The sequence below is a fragment of the Wyeomyia smithii genome, chromosome 3 (genome assembly GCF_029784165.1).
Source record: "Wyeomyia smithii strain HCP4-BCI-WySm-NY-G18 chromosome 3, ASM2978416v1, whole genome shotgun sequence".
In the NCBI taxonomy this organism is placed as follows: Eukaryota; Metazoa; Arthropoda; class Insecta; order Diptera; family Culicidae; genus Wyeomyia; species Wyeomyia smithii.
The window spans coordinates 13,565,197-13,586,204 of record NC_073696.1 but is presented as its reverse complement, the minus strand read 5'-3'; the positions used below and the strand labels follow the sequence as shown (position 1 = coordinate 13,586,204).

General features: G+C 38.7%; 4 protein-coding genes across 9 annotated transcripts; 2 read left to right on the top strand and 2 right to left on the bottom strand.

The window, feature by feature from the left end:
• The first annotated feature begins 244 nt into the window (after positions 1 to 244).
• On the top strand, positions 245 to 5,387 carry LOC129728046 (protein FAM210A-like). Of its 2 annotated transcripts, none has more exons than XM_055686412.1 (4): positions 245 to 432; positions 3,518 to 3,924; positions 4,169 to 4,922; positions 5,065 to 5,387. In XM_055686412.1, the coding sequence occupies exons 2-4, from the start codon at positions 3,831 to 3,833 to the stop codon at positions 5,291 to 5,293; spliced, it is 1,077 nt and encodes a 358-aa protein (XP_055542387.1). In that variant the 5' UTR covers positions 245 to 432; positions 3,518 to 3,830; the 3' UTR covers positions 5,294 to 5,387. The 2 variants fall into 2 exon arrangements, with proteins under 2 accessions (XP_055542387.1, XP_055542388.1); XM_055686413.1 differs by lacking the exon at positions 245 to 432 and adding an exon at positions 505 to 1,027 and having other exon boundaries at positions 2,837 to 3,924.
• Positions 5,310 to 8,157, bottom strand: LOC129728031 (zinc finger protein 420-like). The gene is made up of 4 exons (XM_055686394.1): positions 8,098 to 8,157; positions 7,864 to 8,005; positions 5,967 to 7,811; positions 5,310 to 5,909 (listed from the first exon to the last, which is right to left on the bottom strand). The coding sequence occupies exons 2-4, from the start codon at positions 7,990 to 7,992 to the stop codon at positions 5,403 to 5,405; spliced, it is 2,481 nt and encodes an 826-aa protein (XP_055542369.1). The 5' UTR covers positions 7,993 to 8,005; positions 8,098 to 8,157; the 3' UTR covers positions 5,310 to 5,402.
• Positions 8,158 to 16,692: 8,535 nt separating this feature from the next.
• On the top strand, positions 16,693 to 18,855 carry LOC129728036 (gastrula zinc finger protein XlCGF26.1-like). Its single transcript, XM_055686399.1, has 2 exons — positions 16,693 to 16,987; positions 17,039 to 18,855. The coding sequence occupies exons 1-2, from the start codon at positions 16,862 to 16,864 to the stop codon at positions 18,635 to 18,637; spliced, it is 1,725 nt and encodes a 574-aa protein (XP_055542374.1). The 5' UTR covers positions 16,693 to 16,861; the 3' UTR covers positions 18,638 to 18,855.
• On the bottom strand, positions 18,778 to 20,868 carry LOC129728038 (zinc finger and BTB domain-containing protein 41-like). Of its 5 annotated transcripts, XM_055686402.1 has the most exons (4): positions 20,821 to 20,868; positions 20,596 to 20,763; positions 20,366 to 20,487; positions 18,778 to 20,322 (listed from the first exon to the last, which is right to left on the bottom strand). In XM_055686402.1, the coding sequence occupies exons 2-4, from the start codon at positions 20,719 to 20,721 to the stop codon at positions 18,897 to 18,899; spliced, it is 1,674 nt and encodes a 557-aa protein (XP_055542377.1). In that variant the 5' UTR covers positions 20,722 to 20,763; positions 20,821 to 20,868; the 3' UTR covers positions 18,778 to 18,896. The 5 variants fall into 5 exon arrangements, with proteins under 5 accessions (XP_055542377.1, XP_055542379.1, XP_055542380.1 ...); XM_055686404.1 differs by having other exon boundaries at positions 20,366 to 20,502; positions 20,596 to 20,838; XM_055686405.1 differs by having other exon boundaries at positions 18,778 to 20,310; positions 20,366 to 20,502; positions 20,596 to 20,838.
• Positions 20,869 to 21,008: the final 140 nt, after the last annotated feature.

Sequence of the window (21,008 nt, the reverse complement as noted above, 5' to 3'; positions counted from 1 at the left end):
ATTAGTGAATCAAAATATCTTCATTCCGCAACAAAAATATCGTCAAATTGATAAATATTAGGTTACAATATTTTATAGAGTCTAGTAAGAGATGAATACGTTTACTTCACTTCACATGCTTTTTAAATATTTCTACTACCTATACGCCAATATAAAAAATATACGTTGCTCTGCTCGTTAAAAAGTGCAACACTTACATTTTTGATATTACCTGGCAATCCTGTTTGATCTCGCTATTAATTCATTCGTCATCGTTCTCGCTATCTTTCACGTACACTGTGTTTACTGCTGGTCCATTACCTGGCAGTATTTAGTAGTTTTTTGTATAAATAAGTTAGTTTACATCAAACTAGGGTGAAAAATTGCAACGAAACACTTTATAAAGAACACAATCATAAATTGTAATCTGTTTGTGGCCGAGAGTTTCTGCAGGTTTGTTACGCATAAGTTCATGTTCATTCGCCTATCTATCAGTGAATTTTATAATCGTAAATAGATGAAACGGTAATGTTTGATTCGGTTTCTAAAGTAAACATCACTTTAGGAAACCGAACTTATAAAAGAGAAATCGCTAGATGATAAACAAAAACTTTTGTGTATCCAAAACATTACATTACACGCTCATTTTTTAACATGAAATTGAGTACAGCGATACCGCTGTCCAGTACCTGTACGAGTTCTAAATATTAATTCTCCGTGAAGCTTTGAATAAATTTCTTCTCGGCAGTTTAGTAAACTGTTCCTTATGCCATAGAAACATTCAATATTCTAAGAAAAAGAAATTTGTACATTCACAAGTATACGTAAATTCGGTATGCTTGCTCAATGCCTCACAAGTGTTTTCGAGTTTTTATCTAAGGGGCCACATTCCACGTGGACAGATTTTTGACTATTTTGGACCCTTCTTCTCCATCTTCCTGGAGCCTATATAAATTCTAAAAATTTTGTATGGACCGTCGACATTTCACAATACTTATATGGCTCAATTCAACATATAATCACAGAAGGCACCTCGGAATAAATAGAGGTCAACGATTGTATAACAATTCCTCGAAAACCATTCCCCAGAAAATAAAACGCCGAAGCTTTTTCCCCAGAAAACAAAATCCCAGAATGTACCAATCACCAGAAAACTGCTACCCAGAAAGTACTAATCCCCAGAAAGTTATTATCCGGAATGAACCAATGCCCAGGAAACTTTCCCAGAAAATACCGTTTTCCAGAAAACTGTTATCCAAAAACGAAGAAATAAGCATTTTTATTTTTTAACATGAAAATCTGTTAAAAGTGAGTTGTTGTTTATCTGAAATGTATAACGATTCTATCATTTGAATCAACTTATTGTCAACTAATACATTTGTTCTTTCATGGAGTAAATAAGTCAGCGCTTGACACCATCCATAGTCATAAAATAAGAAAACTTTCAGTAATCGTTTTTGGCTGAATGAACATCACAAGTCGACCACAAAAACACAGTAGCGAATTGATTTCTGAGGCTCCTTGACCAAAAATCTAAAATACCCCTTCTTATTTTGATTCGGTTAATCTAGTTCACATGGGGGGCAGCCCCCTGCAGAAATTACCTCTGTTGATGCAACATCCACAAGTATATATTAAACGAGCGAAAGGGAACCCGGTTACAATTCCGAAGCCTGTTGAGTATACGTTTGCATTGGCGTGCTCACCGGAAACGGTAGCGCCTTTGTAATCATGGCAACATGAATCCTTTCCTTCGAGAAGCCAACAAGAGTTATCGGAAGAGTTTTCTTTTCTGTTTAACAGTCATACTAGCCATGGAAGTCTTTCATAGAGAGATATGGTTGGACAGGCTGGTAAAGCATGGTATTAAATTGCTGTGTCGATATTATATTCTTAAACCTTGAAAATCGAAGACTGGGGCACGCAAACTCTCAACAGCTTTTTAGAGTCTCTAGTCGATAGATCAATGTAGGTAAGGGAAGTCGGCAAATTAGATCCGTAACTTCGGGATAAGGATTGGCTCTGGAGACTGGGATGACTCGGGCTACGGGGCTGCCGGGTCACGGGTCTGCGCTTCGCGCGAGTGTCGCGTCGTGGGCCTGCCAGCGCTTCTGCCTCAACGCACTCCGGGGCGTCCGGCCGTGTGGTGGTGTGGGCCACCCGTTCGTCCGCCCCGCGTGGGTGTGCGGTGCGCTCGCTCGCCCGCCGCGCCCGGGTTCATACGCTTCCCGGCTTGGGCTGCAGTCATCGATAAACAGTCAACTCAGAACTGGCACGGCTGAGGGAATCCGACTATCGAAATGAAACAAAGTGGCGAAATACCGATCGTTAATAGTGTTGTTTTGTAAAAACCTAAAGCTTGATACGTTGAAGCAAGGTTTCGCTACCATTTTCAATTTAGCCTGTGTCTCTGGAAGGGTACTTACCCCACCGTTCCCCTCGATAAATCCGGAACAAATATCCCCTACCGTCCCAAAAACTATGATAAATTTGTGATCCTTTGAAAAAGGTTCGATCAAATTCGGTTCGGCAGGTAAAAGAATTTCATATTTTCGGCTCTGGAGGGGTCAGGTACGCAAGTGTTAATTAAAAATGTCAAATAATTTAGAATGTTAACAATATAATAACTGAATACTAATGTTTTTATCTGGTTACGGTGATGCTGGAGATTAGTTTTCTGGGCATTAGTGCATTCTGGGAAACGGTTTTCTGGTAACTAGTGCTTTCAGGGGTTTAGAATTCTGGTAACTAGTATATTCTGGGATTTGGTATTCTGGAGACTGGTTCATTCTGGGGAAAATCCTTCGACACTTTATTTTCTGGGGAATGGTTTTCTAGGAAAAGTCGGACAACCGAGGTCAACATCCTAACTCTCAATAATATACACATGAGCCAAAAACAATATAGGGGGATTCATTTCGAGCTCGTAAACAAATACCCAGCCGTAAAAATACTCACCTCCATTGACGAGTAATGGAAGATACGCAGTTTACGGCTCGGTATTCGTATACGAGCTCGATGTGAAGACCCCTTATGATCTTTTTTTAGAATATTTATCATAAAAAGCAGTTAAAACAAATGGAGGTAATAATCACGCCGTGAACAGCTGATCTATTCCTCTGTGCTGAACGATTCCATCATTGTCAACACGAGACACTTAACGTTGCTTTCATGCTTGTCCATCGACCAGTTAAATTTAATTTTAGCATATTGCTTGACGCAATAAACAACAATTGAGTTCAATCATCATACGGTACAAATGTCTGTCTATGCCACGCTAACAATACAGCTCTGAAGTTTTTTTCGCATAAGCGACAAAGTTAAGGAACTCATTGCATTGAAAGAAAAATCTGTATACCTTTGTTTCATATGAGAAAACATTTTCAATTTTAAAAATATTTTAAATACAACAAACATTACCGCTGCCGAAAAAAACATTAATACGTACTGTGTAAATTATCAAGAATTTAAAAATATGAACAAAAACGCCATTCCAAACGTGTTATATACTCATACTTTCTCCTTATCGTAAATACAGACTAAGTGCCAGTCACAAGAAAAAAGAACGTCGCACACAAAGTACTCAACTGGTTTCTTCTATGCAATTGGATAATTTACTCAGCGATAGTCTCGTTCCTCAGTCATTGTTTAGCTTGCGTCGGCAGAGGTTGTTATCTAACGGAAAATTCCAAGTCACCATAATTTTCTAGGAGAAAAAATAAATAAACAGAGCAAATTAGGTATCTTAGTGTACGTTTACAAAGAAGTGCGAAAACCGCTAAAATTAACAATCGCACAAATAATTAGAACTGCAAACAGCTGATACGGTGAAACTTAATACTACTGGATAAATGGCGCAGCAATTGCAGCAAGTTTTTAAAACGGCCGTCAAGGTCACGGGCACAGCGCGTTCGATGTCGACCGGCATGATAGGTACAATGGAAGGTATGTAGGTCAACGAAATTACTTATCAGTTTCATTGAATTAAACTCCAGACGTTAAGAAACCTCTCTTTCCACTTTGACTCTTTTTGATCAGCACAACTAACCTCCCACCTCCTCCCCTACAATGTATTTAATTTACTGTATAGAACGTTGCTCGTAGCTTTTCATGGATGGAGGATAATTATCCTGTCCTATAACACTTACGATGTACCGGTTTTGATGCAAATATATATTACCATTTTCAGGTGCTCTGCCTCCCAAAAGCTCGCAGGGTTTGCACGTGTCTGTTCAGAGAGACTATCCGGCAACGGCAGCTTTGCCTCTACCTGCCAATATTGATCCGGCTGAAACTACCCGGTTTTCGCCGCAGCGTGCCCGTGACATTAACTCGTCAGCTATTCTCACGCATCAATCATCGTACGTAGCGAATCATATCGATGTGACCGTCGACAATTCTCGCACTAGGGATTGCGGTACCGACCCTCATATCGAATCCTACGATTGTCGTGGCGCCGTTAATCTAAACTCATCCATGCAAAGTAATGTTCCCAGTCCCTTTGGTGGACTGCACAAGTTCACCCATCTAAACATGCCGGGTGGTGGCTGGGCCCAGGAGGGAAAATTTCTAGCCCAAGATTTGCACTCTTCGCATTACATCAATTTGCGCAAGGAGGTGCGCTCCAACTGGTCTGACTATGAGGATAAAGCGCAAAAAGGTACATTAGGTTTATTAGCACGCCATTTTAACGGGCTGCTTCAACATACTAACCCTTTGAATAGCAACGGTAGCGCTAGAAATTTTTCGCTTAATTGTGTTACAATGACTGCCAAAGACGTTCCTCAAGCTAAACAGGTGACTGATGAACGAGCGGAAGTAATGCCAGCCACACGCAAGGAACGCCTGAAGAAAGCAGTCAAGGAATATGGCTCTACAGTGCTCGTATTTCATGTCGGAATCAGCTTGACATCATTAGGGGCATGTTACGTATTAGTTTCTAGGTTTGTAAATACTGCGCTGTTGGAGTGTCATAGTTTTCCCATCATATGAATAATTAAAAACAAACAATTTGAAGCTAACCCAGATCTCCATTCCCTAATCCATAGTAATATGGAAATACACTCTCTTCTTGTTTTGTTGCAGCGGAATAGACATGGTAGCCTTGTTAGACCGGCTCGGATGGGCTAACTCGGCACTGGCTAGTAAAACTGGGGCCGGTGCGGGGACGTTCGTGATAGCTTACGCAATTCACAAAGTGTTTGCTCCTGTTAGAATAAGCATTACTCTAGGAGCCACACCATTTATCGTTCGATATCTACGCAAGCGTGGTATTTTGAAGCCGCCTCCTCCATCAAAAGAAGGTTCGAAATGAATTTATATAATCAAAATGATCGTAATATAATAAAATATTATTATTTTGTGATGAAATGTATTTGTAAAATAAAGAGTTTATGCAATTTCTGCAATTTATTAACAAAAAATCATTTTCCATCTTGATCTTGTACAGGATCAATCTCGTTCTCCTCTAGATACGTTTCTTCCATCGTATAATCGTGATCGCCAGTTATGATTTCTACTACCTCTATCGAATAATTCGATTCTGTTTCTTCATCCCGCCGTTGTTCTTGTTTGTTGTGCAATGCAAGATGCTTCTTCAAGTTGTTCTGCTGTATAAAACGTTTTGGACAGATGTGACACGCGAATGGCCGATCGCCAGTGTGAATACGCTCGTGAATCAGCAGCTGGCGCTTTCGTATAAAGGCAGCCGGGCACTTGGAGCATTTATGCGGCCGCACCTTGGTGTGGGCTGCCATTTCGTGACGTTGGCGATCTGTCGTATGGCTGTACCGGTTGCTACAGAATCGACACTGGTAGGGTTTCTCTCCCGTATGATACCGCACGTGCAAGACGAGTGATTGCTTTGTTTTAAACTTCTCGTCACAGTGAGGGCAATCCCAGATGCTGTCCGCATGACAACGTTTGTGTACCTTTTCATAACATAAACCAGTCAGATTATTTGTTCGCTGTATTCAACCAAATCTTACCTTTAAGTTCCCTTTGCGCAAAAACGATTTACCGCAGATATCGCAAGCATACGGTCGTTCAGAGTTGTGACACACTTTGTGCACCCGCAGGGATCTCTCATCAAAGAAAGATTTTTCGCACACCTCGCATTGAAATTCTCGTACACCGCTGTGAATTTTTTCGTGAACATGTAACGCTGCCATGTTTGGAAAGGTTGATTCGCAACTCCCACAGGCATGTTGTACTTCAGTTTTACGCGGAAATTGGTGCAAGTGCAGCGATTTTTCGTTCCTAAAACTTTTGTGACATACGTAGCATATAAATTCTTCGTGTTCCCTTTCTTCCGCGTTTTCCCTGCGCTTCGAAGCATGAGCACTCTCCACGTGCTCCAGTAATTCATTAGAGTTTGAAAAAACTAGTGTACATTTCACAAAGCAGCAAATATAGCCCTTATCTTCAGGGTCTACAACTTTTTTCTCCGTTTTGACCAAATCTTGATGCACACCACTAGCTATATGTTGCATCACTCGATATTTTATCTCCGACGTAAAATCACAATATTTGCACTCAAAAACTGTGCTCTGTAATGCTGCATTAGAATGACACGCCATCAGTTCAGGCTTACTGAAATGTTGGAAACAAACTGTGCATTCATATGGTGCCGATTCTTCTTGTGGCGTTCTGGTAGCGCTATGTTCCTCCGCTGAATGTTTCATCAATTCTTTGCTAGTACTAGCGCTGTAATTGCAGCCACAACAGCGAACACCCTCTATTTTTACTTTTCTTACGAAAGCTTCCAGAGTACGAGGACATCCTTCGGGTACTGTCGATGGCTCAATTCCAGCCTTGTCGAGAGCATCCTTATGTGCGACACTGGTTTTCATATGTTGTTCAAAACGAAATCGAACGTCAACAACTACGTCACACAATTTACAGAAATATAACTGCTTATGCTTTCTAGCACTATCGTGTCTGTTGAAAGATTGTATTTGATCAAACGTCTCGTAGCACATACTACACTCAAACGGTGCTTTTTCGTTGATTTTTTGATGCACTTGGCCGCAATGCTCATTTAGTTCGTGGAGATTGGGGAAAATTTTCTCGCATCCGCAACAGCGTTCACCCCCCACATGAATGATCTGATACACTTCTGTTTCATCAATACCTATTATACTTTGCTGGTCCGGGTACTTCAACTCTTTTGTAACCCGCTTCCGTGGAAGAGGTCGAATTTTGAGCTTTGGCACATTTGTTGGAGACTTTTCAATCACACTTTCTAATGCACTTTCATTGGATTGATTACGATGAGCTTTACTGAGCATCTGGTGTTGTCGTAAACGATACTCTACATCGAATGTAATGTTACACAGCGTGCAATAAAAAATGCGGTTAGACTGAAATGTTGTAGTATGATTAAGTAACTTCATCCTGTTAGGGAAAAGCTCATGGCAGTTTTGACACCTCAAATTATTCGTATCCTTACTGTTCGAACCTGCTCTCGCACGATGAGTTTGAACACTATGCTGTTCCAGCAGTTGTAGGGAATCAAACAATAGTTTGCACCCACAACACCGATGTCCTTTCAAATTTATAATCGTGTATGTGTCTTTAGTCGTAATGCTTTCGATTTGCTCAACATTCGGATAGTTGCTTGATTTATCAACGATCGTTTCTTCGTTTTTAGAGTCAGATTCATTTTCAATCGGACTTTCGGGTAACAACGGTTTTATAGTCACATATTTTCTACTTGGCTTGCGGAAAAATTCATCAGATTTCTGTATCAATTTACGTAGGTTGTAAGCCTGTTCCAGTCGAGCTAGGCAACTCATGCAAACTCTTCCTGGTAGTGTATCATTCTTCAAAACCTATGCATACAAAATTTTAGATAATGAAAAATAAAACTATCGAATAGCTTACCACAACGTCGCCGCAGTCCATCAACATCTTTGCGATTATTTCATCATTACGCTTGCAGAACAGGGAAATCAACTCTAGCCCGACTTCAGCACGCAAACAAATTCGACAGCAACACTCGGATTCCATCATTTTGTTTATAAACCTGAAAATAATATTATAACATGTTGAACTAACTTGAGCATAGCTGTTGTACTTTACAGAAATTCAATGTTTAGTTCTGTCACTTTTTCTCACGTAAAAACGAAGCGGCAAAAACCATTCGCGATGTTCACGTTGCTCTTGGCTCTGTCAATGTTGAAGAATAAAGAAGAAAAGAGCAGTGAAAGTATATTTAGAGTCACTATGGTACTAGTCTGGCGAACTGAACATTCACAAAATAGCAGGGGGAATCTATCTGTCAAATATCGTGTAACCGTGACCAGCATATTTGGCAACAAGGCGTCCGGTTGTTTTGGTTTTTGTCGTTTTGATTGGGGTAAAATTCAGTAGAATTGTAACGTTCTTTTTTAACAAAACTCTAGAAATCGCGGAAAACTTTTATTCATACTGCGTTGCGTAGTGAAATTTGGTGGCAGCAGCCTGCAATTATCTGAAAATCATGAACTTTCCTCGCCACACAGGAAATCTTTTAAACGTCATGGACCAACAAACTTCATGGACCAGAGTTGATCTGCGATAACGCACACATATATGAATTTTGACAGCAGTAAATCCCCCCTGCAAAATAGACCATATGAGCAGAGATGCCAGACTTTTTTTTGGCAAGTCTGTATAATCCATAAAAATGTCTGTATAAGTCTGTATACCGCTGCGAAAAAAAGTTTCCGATACATTGATACCTAATTATTTGTCGACCTGTCAGATTGTTTTGTTTTATTGCTTGTTTTGATTGTGCTTTTTCGAGTCTATCATAGTTGGTCGATTAATCGATAACTAATTTATCTTTTAAATCTAAGTAACACATAGAAGTAAGAGTCTTTCCCGTGATAAAAATCGTCGTTCGTCGTAATGTAGCTAAATGTACATGATGGCAGAAGTCTCGCGGTTATAAAAATAGTACCTTCAAGGTTTGGGACATTTTAAGCAATTCTTCAACGTTGGATATTGCTCCGAATAGAACAAACGGTCTATTCACCAATATAACCTGCATGGCAATCGATCGAGACAATCAGCTGTTTGTTACTGGGGGCGAAACAGGCAGATTAGTGCCCACGGGGCCGATAAAAACCCCGATAGCCTGACTCGATTCCCGTTGTCATGATTTCACTCTCAAAAACGCAAGATTAATATGTTCAGCAAAGTGTTCAGTTCCTAGTTCACTTTTTCCAGCAACGGCTACAGTGACTTTTGGTTTTTGTGTTCGTTTTTTTTGTGTATACTGGTAAAACCATTATGTAGAATATCAGATATCTGTGTAATATCTGTATTATACTAAATGTCTGTATAAAATCTGTAGGCTTATGCGTGTCTGTATCGCAACACAGAAAGTCTGTATAATACAGATTTGTCTGTATATCTGGCATCTCTGCATATGAGATAAGTGACTTCTCACCTACGCACACTAGTAATCGTGTACAGCGTACAGTGTACGTTTGAAACATACAATAAGAGATCAACTGAGTATTTCTCCAACTGCTAGAAACGTAGCATTGGAAATGAAACAGCGACTTGTTCATGTATTTCTCAACTGGTGGCACTAGCACACTCGTACGTAAATAAGTCTATGGACCTCTACAATCGTGCATGTGTTGGTGCACATAACACCCCTCCGCTGGCTTGAAAGTTATGTCAAATTCGTTTTCGCGGTGTAGCTTCACCTTTCCGGACTACCCGCATAATCAAAAACGATTGAGGATATAGTACAAACTATAAACTTAATATGTCAGTTGCAGTAACAATATGGAATATCTTTCAACTACCGTATTATTATATTTGTTTATTATTTTGTTACCTTATATAATTATGCCTGGACTGTATACAGAAAGGTGACAATATGAAATATTTTTCAAGTATTATAACATTAAGCGTGTTTAAAATTGTTTTATTACATATAACTATAACTGGACTATATATGTTCCGTTGACAATATAAAATACCGTTCAGTTACTACACTACGATAAAAGGATGAAAGTACGCAACTTCGAACGATCATACCAGAACTATATTCAGAATAGTGACAATGTACAGCAAAGTGACCCCTAGTATCGATACCGTTGGTATTGGGCTGAGCTGTGTAACAGGGGGTCACCCTGTACACACTTAAATTTGCCCGGCGAAACCCTTACAGGGCGGCCAGGTACCTCTACCGGACTTTCGGACTTTTGCTAGAACACAGAAGGAAAAAACAACAAACAAATAAAATAAAAACTTATCGGTTTATTCTCTCTTTCCTCCAGCTGTCGTTAGTGGTGATTTTGAGGGGTGGTACTCAGGGGCGGCTTTCCTGCTCCTGCAGTTCGCATTCTCACAGTGGCTGCGGCAATCCTCGGCGGGCGGTGTCCTCCTGCTCCTTGGCACTTAGCCGGGGGTAGCCAATAGCGCAGCTTACCCTATCCGGCGAGCAAAACACCTGTAGCACTCGCACTTACGGGCCAGCGGAACAACCTTCGCTGGTCTTATGACGAAGAAGCGGGACAACCTTCGCTTCACAGGACACACATCAAACGAACAAAACGTGGTCGAGGCTAAACCAGCTAGCTGGCATCTCTATCTTATTTGCTTTGCTCCGTTAAGAGCTAACATCACTGCGGATCCGCAATTTGCGGGCCTCATTGACAGATGCTATGTTATGCGTATGAAAAGTGGCGGTGATATGCTATCTCGTTTACACACACGCTGAGATGTTAGTCCTCGAAACATGGCGGGATGCCAGCTAGCTGGGCTAAACTGATTATCCCGCGATGGCTGCCGACCACAACATACCCGCCGAGACTGGATTCAGCACCACTTTTTCGCAGCTAGAGGAAAATACCGGCCTATCTAACCCTAACTATTTATCTACAAACATGACATAAAAATTATCGAACCTATCTAACGCGACAATATCGTTCACAAACAAAAAAACGAACGCATTTAAACGAAAATAAACAAACTTATGTGAACAATATTCAGCGCAAGTGGTGACAGTTGTCATGTTGGGTACACGCTGCTGCGGGGGTGTTCAAGTGAGGGTAATTTTTACTCATACACTCTCCCGCGGTAATACCCAAAATTAGGTAAATTTCCACTCGATGCTGAAATTGCAACCGCGCAGGTTACAGCTGTCAAAGTTGCAAATCGATCAAGGAGCACACCAATTGTTTCTTGTTGTTGGAGTTGTTACTGGAAACGCAGTAAAGTGTTGCAAAATCGTTATAGTTGGTTGATACTGCTTATACTAATTTCTCTCCTACGTTTTCTGGGTTTTGTTCATAAATGATTGTTTTCCATATTAATATAGATTCGTTTAAAAGGTTCAAGAGGTCAAAATCTACAAAGGAATACGGAAAGTTCAGCATAAGGTCAAATTCAAAATTCGCTTGGCTTAAGCCTGTGTGATTATTTCAAGCCACAGAAGTGCTCAACAATAACGTGTTCTCAAACACTCTCAAAAACAGGCAAAGCTCTACGTTGCATTATTACGCCAGATAAACTTATACTGTTTCTCAAACAATTTGTTCAAATATTGTTTTCATAAATTTATATTCAACTTCATTTAATTTTCTTATTCGAATAAATTCTACCTTCTGCGTTCAAAAAATGTATCCACAAACCCCTCAAACGAAAATCAGTGTTGTCAGAAATGATGTTTGACTTCGATTCAGTTGGGCTATAGCCCAACGAGCGGGAGCCCAACTAATGTCGTTTTCGTTTTCGCGGTGTACTACACTTTTTCCGTGCTATACTTTGCAGCTTCAAATAAAACATTTTCAGTGTCATTGCATTGGTATGCGTAATAATGGGATAGCTGTCAATTCGTTTTGTTTTGGTCATAATCGCGTTCGTCATTTTGTCTCGTTTCCATTTCATATGTCCATCTCGCAAATGTGCTGAGAAAAAATTTACCTGACACTTTACCACGTGGAACGAAAACCAGAACAAACCAGTTTTGACACATACGTGTGAATATGTTGGTAACTTCCTACAGCACACTCTGCTTTTTTCGGGTGTAATCAGTGACAGAAAAAGTGTAGGGAGAGACAGAAAAAGGGTAACACGAAAAATCAAATAAAACATTTTCGGTGTCAAAAGTGTCATTTGAGTGTCAGTTGAGTGTAGTACACCGCGAAAACGAAAACGACATAAAACGTAGCCCAACTAAACATAGCCCAACTAAACATAGCCCAACGAGCGAAATTTGACTGTAGTTGCATTGGTATGCGAGGTATGCGTAATAATGGGATAGCTGTCAATTCGTTTTGTTTTGGTCATTATCGCATTCGTCGTTTTGTCTCATTTCCATTTCATATGTCCATCTCGCAAATGTGCTGAAAAAAAAATTATCTGACACTTTACCACGTGGAACGAGAACCAAAACAAACTAGTTTTGACACATACGTGTTAATGTGTTGGTAACTTCCTACAGTACACTCTGCTTTTTCGGGTGTCGTCAGGGACAGAAAAAGTGTAGTCTGAGACAGAAAATGGGTGATGAAAAATTCTTACAGCTAACAAAGAAAAATCGAATCTGTTAAACCTGTAGTACACTCTTTGACCGAGCGTCAAATATTTGTCACTTTTTGACAGATAAAAATTTGGTCGAAGATAATTATTTGTCACTCTCCAATTTTAACATGGGGCAAACACGGGCAAACAACAACCATGATGTCAAATAAATTTGACCATTATGTCAGAAGGTCAAATATTTGACCATTAGACAATTAGTGTACTACAGGCTTTAGCTGTAAGAATTTTTGTCACCTGTGAGAACTGTCATCTGAAAGAGAGAATAAAAAACTACCGAGTTTGATTCACACTCTCACAAATTTCAATATACAGTGCGAGAAAGAATTATACCGTACAAAACTATCATGTAGTATTACAATAATGCACAATGTTATATCTATCAACATTTTATGGTGTTCGGTACGCGAATAACAAACAATAGCAATGTTTGTTTACATGTTTGTACTTGGTGATTTTTAAGGTGAATTGAAACAATTTCAATTTGTAGTAGGAAATAAATACCGTACATGTGCCTTAATCATCTTTAACCCATACAAAGAATAAAAGTTAGTATGTTTGCATGGTATATAATGATAGCCGTTTTTAAAATTAATCTTTCTCATCTATGGGAAATAGTTTTCAAAAATTCCTGTATCGCTGTTCGTTTTATTTGCTGGAAATGCCGAGAGGAAAATCATTATCTTTGGAAGAGCGAGCGAAAATCATGGCTTTCAGAGTATGTGGACTAACTATTCGCAAAATAGCTCAGGAATTGAACCGTGATAAAGGTACCATAGTAAATTTTCTCAAGGATCCTGAAAACTATGGTGTCAACAAACGATCCGGGCGTCCATCTACTTCGAATCTTCGAGATAAAAGACAAATATCTCGCCTGACTGTTGATAAAAACTTGAGTACAGGCCAGATTAAGGCTCCAATGTCTCTTTCAGTGTCTAAGAGAAGAATACTACAGATTTTGAAAGAAAATACTCACTTTCAATACCAGCAACGTTTGAAAACACCGAAGCTTCTACCTCGACACAGAACTGCGAGATTTGAGTTTGCGGAACAGGATATGTTTTGGGAGGATGAGTGGAAATCCGTCATCTTCTTCGATGAGAAAAAGTTTAACCTGGGTGGTCCTGATGGTTTCCAAATGAATCGGAGGGATATTCACCGAGAACCCGAAACTCGTCATTTCAGAAACTTTCAGGGAGATTCAGTTATGGTGTGGGCCGCATTCGGGCTTTTCGGAAAGACACCAATTTGTTTTCTTTCTCATAAAATGAATTTGGAGAAGAATGTTGATCTGCTAGACAACGTTTTGATCAATTTTGGTGATAGTTTGTGGGGTGAAAATTTGATTTTCCAGCAGTACAACGCGGCGATCCACTGTTCAAAACTTACAACATCATCTCTAACATCACGAAACATTACTGTTTTGAAATGGTCTGCTATAAGCCACGATTTAAACCCGATAGAGAATCTTTGGGGGATCTTGTCACAGTAAGCTTATGCACATGGACGTCAGTATGAATCACTTGGACAATTGAAGACTGCTATTCAAGAAGAATGGACAATATCGATATTACTACTCTTCAATCATTGATTGTTTCTAGACCACGACGTTTGGCAGATGCTGTTGATGTCAGAGGTGGCCGTACAAAATATTGACGCTTGTTTCACGAACGAGTAGTAGAGGAAACGCAATCAATTTGAATTGTACGGTTTTTTATTTCGTATGGATTGATTACGAAAAGCTCAAATTGAATAGCATAATGAAATTAGAATAAAATAAAATAACTTTCTGTGCTTGTATTTTAGTGTGGAGAACCGCTTTCATATTATGTTTTGTATGATTTTACTCCAAAAGTAAAAATATTTAAAATTTTCGCATGTACGGTATGTTTATTTCGCGGACTGTACAGTCCCAACAAACAATTTTGTTAGATAACGGCTTGTTAAGCTAAAGTTCAGCCAAAATCCACTGAATAATAGCTTAATAAGCTGTAAATCAACAAAATTGTTTGCTGGGGTGTAAAGCGGGCCGTGTCATAGTGTTTCGTGTGTTTTCGCTTGGAGAACTCTATGCACACTAGTAATCGTGTACAGCTGTGTAAAGTAGCTTTTGTTTCCTCCAAACTGTAAATCATCGCATCACGATGATAAAATGAATGATGATAAAAAAATGATGAGGATAAAACGTATATTCAAAACCGACTTTTGAGTACCTGTACGGAAGTGATCAGGTAAAATTGGATACCTTGAATCATTAATATCAATATCAAAAACTAACTGAACCTAAGCTTATTTTTTTACTTAAACCAGTGAAAGCATTCACGTTTACGTGAATTTACGTTATTTTTACGTGTTCGCTTGGTAATATTTTTTTGAGTGCAGGGTTACCTTTGAACCTTTGATTATCTTCTGGTAACCTTGCATAACGGCTCGAGTTGCTTCTCGAAATCCAGTCCGCCTGACCAGAGTTGCCAATAAAATTTTTGATTCAACTGGAAAAAGGCTGAAGAAAAACCTGGAAAAAACTGGATTCCAAATGAATTTAAAAGAAGTAAAAAAATAATTGTTAGTGTGCTTTTCTGTTATGGGGACTGAATCCAGTGACAGTTTTTTATGAAGCAACTGAAGAGATAACTCTTCGCAAAAAATTACTCACTGTTTTGTTTCGGGCTTACATTTCGTTAAAATTATGGACTGAAAAATTTCCTCTAACAGCAGCGCAGTTCAAAATTACACAATCAATATATCTCAAAATTAAGAAAATAGAGCAATATTTTCTTCCTTTATATCAGTGAAGCTTAAATTTCAATTATTTCTGACTTCGCTATCTTTTGGTATCCAATTCTTCTTATAATTTATTAACTGCTACGCAACAGAAAATAAACAGAAATTTTTGTCATGGTCTGGTAAAATTTATTTGTTTGGTTTCATCTCAACCATGTCATGCAGTCTTTAATTTGACCGTGTTTCGTGCGAGAAGATAGCATACTGAGAATGCTGTAAAGAGTTGTCAAAATAGTTTATCAATCTACAATATTTACGTTTTAAAAATATTTCCGAAAATCAATCGGAGCTTCAGTGAATTAAAACTGGATAAAACTGGCAAATATCTGAAAAACTGGAAGATTTTGGGAATAAACTGTTTGACTGGATCACTTGAAAAAAAACTGGAGGAATCCAGTTTAAACTGGAACATTGGCAACCCTGCGCCTGACTATCAGGGATGCCACATATACAGATTTTTCTGTATTTTACAGATTTTTGAACTGAAAAAGCAATACAGAATCTGTATTACAGAACTACAGAATATTGCCAAAAATACAGATTTTTCTGTTATACCAGCGAACTGAAATCAATTTCAAAGGTAGAATTCGATTCGATTTTTAAAGTTTTGTAAAAAAAAACAACATCAGGATTAAGTAGGTATCGATGAAGAAGAAATGGAATGTGACTTGAACGAAGCCCGAAAACGAACGTTTCGAAATATTTGTCAGGATTTCTATTCAAAATTCGTAAAACAAATTGCAAAGAGGTGCGATTTCACCGATCCTGTTATAAAAATAGCAGCTTTAAGTAATCTTAAATCGTTCGTGAAATTGGAAAATTTAAATGATGCGACAATTCCCCAAATTCGTAACAATGACTGACTGACAAGGGCTGTCTAACGAATTTCGCACACTTGAAAAAAACTGTTTTGACCGGAAGATTCATTGAAACAAATGACTTAACTTGGTCTGAGCTGTTGAACACCATTAGGCGGGATGGTAATTTCAAGTTTCTATTACAGATCATTTGTGAGAATTTTTTATAAATCCACACTCTTCGGCTTGTTTAGAACGCATACTTTTAATATATAATTGAAACCAGAAATTGCATGGCCCCTGAGCTAATGACCAAGGAAGAGATACTAATATTAAATTAACGAAAACTTTAAAAAATAAATTTAACAAAAACCTGTATGAACATCACGTAGAGAATAATGAATTTGTTTAAATATGTTCTGCAAGTAAATTTTTTTCCATCCAAGATTCTGAGTTTGCTCGATACAGATTTTTAATATAGATTTTTTGGCCCGAGATACAGATATACAGATATTTTTAAAAAAAAATACAGATATAAATGTGGCAACCCTGCTGACTATAGTCATACACTGACTGTAGATATGTATGCGGCTCGGCGGCTCCTGTTTTCAAACATGCATGACATCTCGATTTTGTTTACTTTACATCGGCGTTTTCGATACAATAAAAAATTACCTGTGGCAAAACTTCTGATTAGAGTATCATCTCAATTATTCATTGAAGCTGCAAAAATATAGCTTAAACATTTTTAAACTATGGAGAAACTATGTCGCACTTGCATAACTCGATTAGAGGATCAGAAGTCGTCAATATCATTGTTCAGCAGCACTCGATTCGGAGATACGGTTGCAAAACTTCTAGTGCAGTATTGTTTGTTGGAGGTAAAAGTTACATTGAATAATTAAATCCCTTCTAATGCTTTGCCTAATCAGATTTCAGAACAAGACACGCTACCAAAAAACCTGTGTATGGTCTGTATGGAAAACTTACTAACTGTAGTTAGTTTTCGAAAAACATGCGAGCAGTCCGAACAAACTCTTCGTCAAACGCTTGAAGTAGAAAAACATTCCACAAATCTGACCTGCTTGGAATCGCTCATTGAGTCGAAGTCTTTCGAATACTTCGAGACTAAAAATGAGCTTGAACTACAGAGACAAGAGGAAACAATAGAAACTGTCGAATTCGAAACAGAAACCATCCAGTCGATGCAGAGGACCGAAGATTGCGAATATGCAGACCAAACTCTCTATAATGTTGTCGAAATGATGAGCTTGCGATGTTGCGTTTGCGCTGCAACTTTCCACAACCAAGAAGAATATCGAGAGCATGTTGCTATGACTCATGATTTGTTTCTGGAAAATAAGTCCGACTTTATAAGTCCTTTTGTTTGTTCTATGTGCAAGCATACATTTTCTACTTCAGATGAGTTGAAGACTCATCAAGGTAAAATTTTCATGGAGCTGTTCCAGTGCCATAACTGTGATGAGATTTTCGATACCGTTGAAAATGTGACGCGGCATTTCGAGAAAACTCACTCGACGAAAAAAAATGTTTCGGATTGTCCCGAAATCATTTCGTGTATATCAATGAAAACAACTATGCATCAACAAACCAAAAACAAAAAATCAAACCTCCGATACTGTTGTGTAACACACTGTCATGACTGCTTTAATAGTGAGGCAGAACTAATAATTCATGCGCAGCAAAATCATGCACTTAAACTAAAATATAATCAAGAAAAAAATCCTAGCAAACCGCATCTATGCTCCGTGTGTTTCCGAACGTTTGATTCATTAAAAAACTTGAAAGTGCATCAGTTTGTTCGTGCCAGCAACGAACAAAATAAACATTTTGCTTGCACACAATGTACTTTCCGAGCGGTAAGCAGAAATCTGCTGGCGATACATGAACGCTCAAAGCATAGTGGAGAAAGGCCTTTTGAGTGCAGTTTTTGTGCGAAACGTTTTTTCAGCGAACTTCATCTCAAAAACCATTTAGTCTGTCATTCATCAGAACGACCATTTCCTTGCACATATTGCGAAAAAGTCTTCAGTCGCAAGCGAAATATGGAAGAACACATTCGCTCTTGCCATTCTGTTGATAAACCGTTCCAATGCAGCCTTTGTCCGGCTCGGTTCAAGGTGCCGCAGCATTTACGCATTCATCTACGAATCCATTCCGGAGAAAAGCCGTACAAATGTTCATTCTGTGATAACAGCTATTATCACATATCAGATCGCAAACGTCACGAAATGGTTCACACTGGAGAAAAACCACATATATGCGGTATTTGTGAAGCTGCTTTTACAAGAAAACGAACGCTTCTCATCCACAAACGGACTCATACAGGTGAACGACCTTTTCACTGTCCAATCTGCGGAAAAGGATTTTGTCAAAATGCTACTTTGAAGAAGCACGTGGAACGTCACACGAATGGCACTACCAACGGCGAGCAGAAACTGGTACTTCTGGTGGAAGTATGCGATGACCTCGGTGAGCATGTTAAGAACGAAGTAGCTAATTTACAATGAAATGTTTGTTTGAAAAGAAAGATAGATTACATAATCTAGGTTTAATTTTCAAGCACGGCTACCATTTCGGGAAAAAATAAATTACCTAAGTAAAATATTCAGTTTTAATGCCTATAGTTTAATGTTTGACTGACATGCTATTATAGGTTGTAAAACTGTAATATATTTTTGTTCATTATAAGGTAAGTCCTCTATAAAAAGACATTTTTACATAAATTCTAGCATGCTTTATAATCTGTAGGGATAGGTTCCCTCAATATTATTCACTATTGTGATTTTTGTTCATATGTACCACAAGTTCGCGTCGCCGGACATACGCCGCTGGGCACTGTTCGCATTTGTGTGGTTTCTCGCCGGTATGTTTCGATCTTTCGTGTCTGGCCCGGTCCGTAGCATGAGCAAAACGTCGCTCGCAGCCTTGTCTACAAGCAAATGGTTTTTCCCCAGTGTGCACACGAACATGAATGTCCATCGCTTCTTTAGTACGTAGCTTTTTCGGACAGAAACCACATTCCCAAGGAAAGTTATCCCCGTGGACGTTACGACAATGGCGCTTCATTAAAGCTTCATCCCGAAAAACCAACTGGCAGCCCGCCTCAACACAAGGTACGCTTTCAAACGGTACATGGATTTTGCGATGATGTTTCAAGACCGACATTTTCAAAAAAGCCTTACCACATATATCACATTCATGTTCTGGTGGTTGCTGACTGTGTTGTTTTATTTCGTGATCTCGCAGAGCATGCAGCTTGTAAAAACTTTGTCCACATTCCTGGCAAAAATGTGTTACCCGATTCTGTTTGTAGGACCGATGATGCTCTAATTTCGATTTGTTTTCAAATTGGCGTTTGCAAATCGGACAAACGTGTTCTGCACCTAGAGCTTGTACATGGGCTAGCTCGTTCTCTCTACGTTTTCCATTGTGAATTTGATTCACATGTTCCAACAGATCGTCATATTTCTCAAATCCTTCCCAGCATCGTACGAAGCAGCAAAAATATTTGTCCCCGTTTGTTTTTTTCACAGAAACTACATGTTTTCTACGAGTAGCAATTCTGGTAGTTTTCTTAGTATTATCAACCTTTTTTGATAACTCATTATTTAGACTTTTCATATGATTGTCGTGTTTATGTCTCACTTTTTGGTGCTCTTCTAACTGATTTCTCTGCACAAACGGTTCATTGCAAACCTTACAAAGAAAAATATCACTGTACGAATAATATTCGATGTGCTTAGTGAGAAGTTCTTGAGTTTTGTACTTATGGTAGCAAATTGGACACGTATAGCTACTATCTGGATAGTAATTGTGTGCATGGGATTCTTTCGAATGCTTAACAAGTTCATCTCTGCAACTTGCAATAAAGTTACAGCCACAGCACCGCTCGCCGTCAATTTCAAAATACTCAAAGTCATCGAATATCAATCTTTGTGCGATTCTATCGTTCTCCGGGATTTCAAACGGTGTATTTGCTTCCTGATTTTCCCACTGGTCACTTATTAGCAGAGTTGTTTCGCTGACAAGACCCAAATTCTGGTGTAGATTTTTTCCCTCTTTTTTGTTAATTTCATTCAATGTATCTTCCTCCAAATATTCATACTCGAAATCATCGTCATCCATCGGGGAACGTTCAATTTTAATATTCTGTAACTCGGGCGATAAACAATATTGATTCCTAGAATAAAAACTATTATCAATGTTATTTATTAGTATTATCGAGAAGTACTAACTCTCTGACGTCCTGAAGAATCATTTCAGCATCCTGAATTTGTTTGCGAAAGGCAACACTCTTGTGTAGATTTTCTGTGCATTCGCTGCACAGATACGATGGTTTCCCATCGTTTTGCTCAATCTAAAATGTGTCATGCTTATACAGAAATATTTAAAAACAAGCGTAAAATGCCAAATAGCAATTAAAAAACATCACCCTAAGTACAGATAATCTTAAAAAAAAACTCACCGTTACATTTGCGAAACCTGCCATCAGCTCTGCTAGAGTTTTTCCATTCACTACATCCGGCTCAAATATGAAAACCAAAGGCATCCCATTGCAAATGCGACATTTTGAAGAAACACGATCGTCCATTGTAAATAACTAGAATATTAAAATTCTGTTGCCTTGTCGCAACTTATGGGAATATTTTTACTCAAAACAGCGAAATAAATTACAAGCAAGTAAACAAACCTGTTTCTCTCCACAATCGAAACAGTCAAACTTTTTTTTAGTATCAATCAGAGTTGCCAATATATATGAAACCGTTAAATTCTACACAGCGAAATAAAAACCCTAAAAATTATGTAATATTCATTCAACTTAGATATCATGAAAAGGAGTTTAAATTGAAATGGTTTCAAACTCTCTCATACCACAGC

Coding starts and splice junctions, on each gene's coding strand:
- LOC129728046 (XM_055686412.1), top strand. CDS start 3,831: ATGGCGCAGCAATTGCAGCAAGTTTTTAAAACGGCCGTCAAGGTCACG. Junction 3,925..4,168: donor CATGATAGGTACAATGGAAG/GTATGTAGGTCA, acceptor TACCATTTTCAG/GTGCTCTGCCTCCCAAAAGC. Junction 4,923..5,064: donor TGTTACGTATTAGTTTCTAG/GTTTGTAAATAC, acceptor GTTTTGTTGCAG/CGGAATAGACATGGTAGCCT.
- LOC129728031 (XM_055686394.1), bottom strand. CDS start 7,992: ATGATGGAATCCGAGTGTTGCTGTCGAATTTGTTTGCGTGCTGAAGTC. Junction 7,812..7,863: donor TGGACTGCGGCGACGTTGTG/GTAAGCTATTCG, acceptor TTGTATGCATAG/GTTTTGAAGAATGATACACT. Junction 5,910..5,966: donor TGCGCAAAGGGAACTTAAAG/GTAAGATTTGGT, acceptor TGTTATGAAAAG/GTACACAAACGTTGTCATGC.
- LOC129728036 (XM_055686399.1), top strand. CDS start 16,862: ATGGAGAAACTATGTCGCACTTGCATAACTCGATTAGAGGATCAGAAG. Junction 16,988..17,038: donor TGCAGTATTGTTTGTTGGAG/GTAAAAGTTACA, acceptor TTGCCTAATCAG/ATTTCAGAACAAGACACGCT.
- LOC129728038 (XM_055686402.1), bottom strand. CDS start 20,721: ATGGACGATCGTGTTTCTTCAAAATGTCGCATTTGCAATGGGATGCCT. Junction 20,488..20,595: donor CAGGTTTCGCAAATGTAACG/GTGAGTTTTTTT, acceptor GACACATTTTAG/ATTGAGCAAAACGATGGGAA. Junction 20,323..20,365: donor ATTCTTCAGGACGTCAGAGA/GTTAGTACTTCT, acceptor CATTGATAATAG/TTTTTATTCTAGGAATCAAT.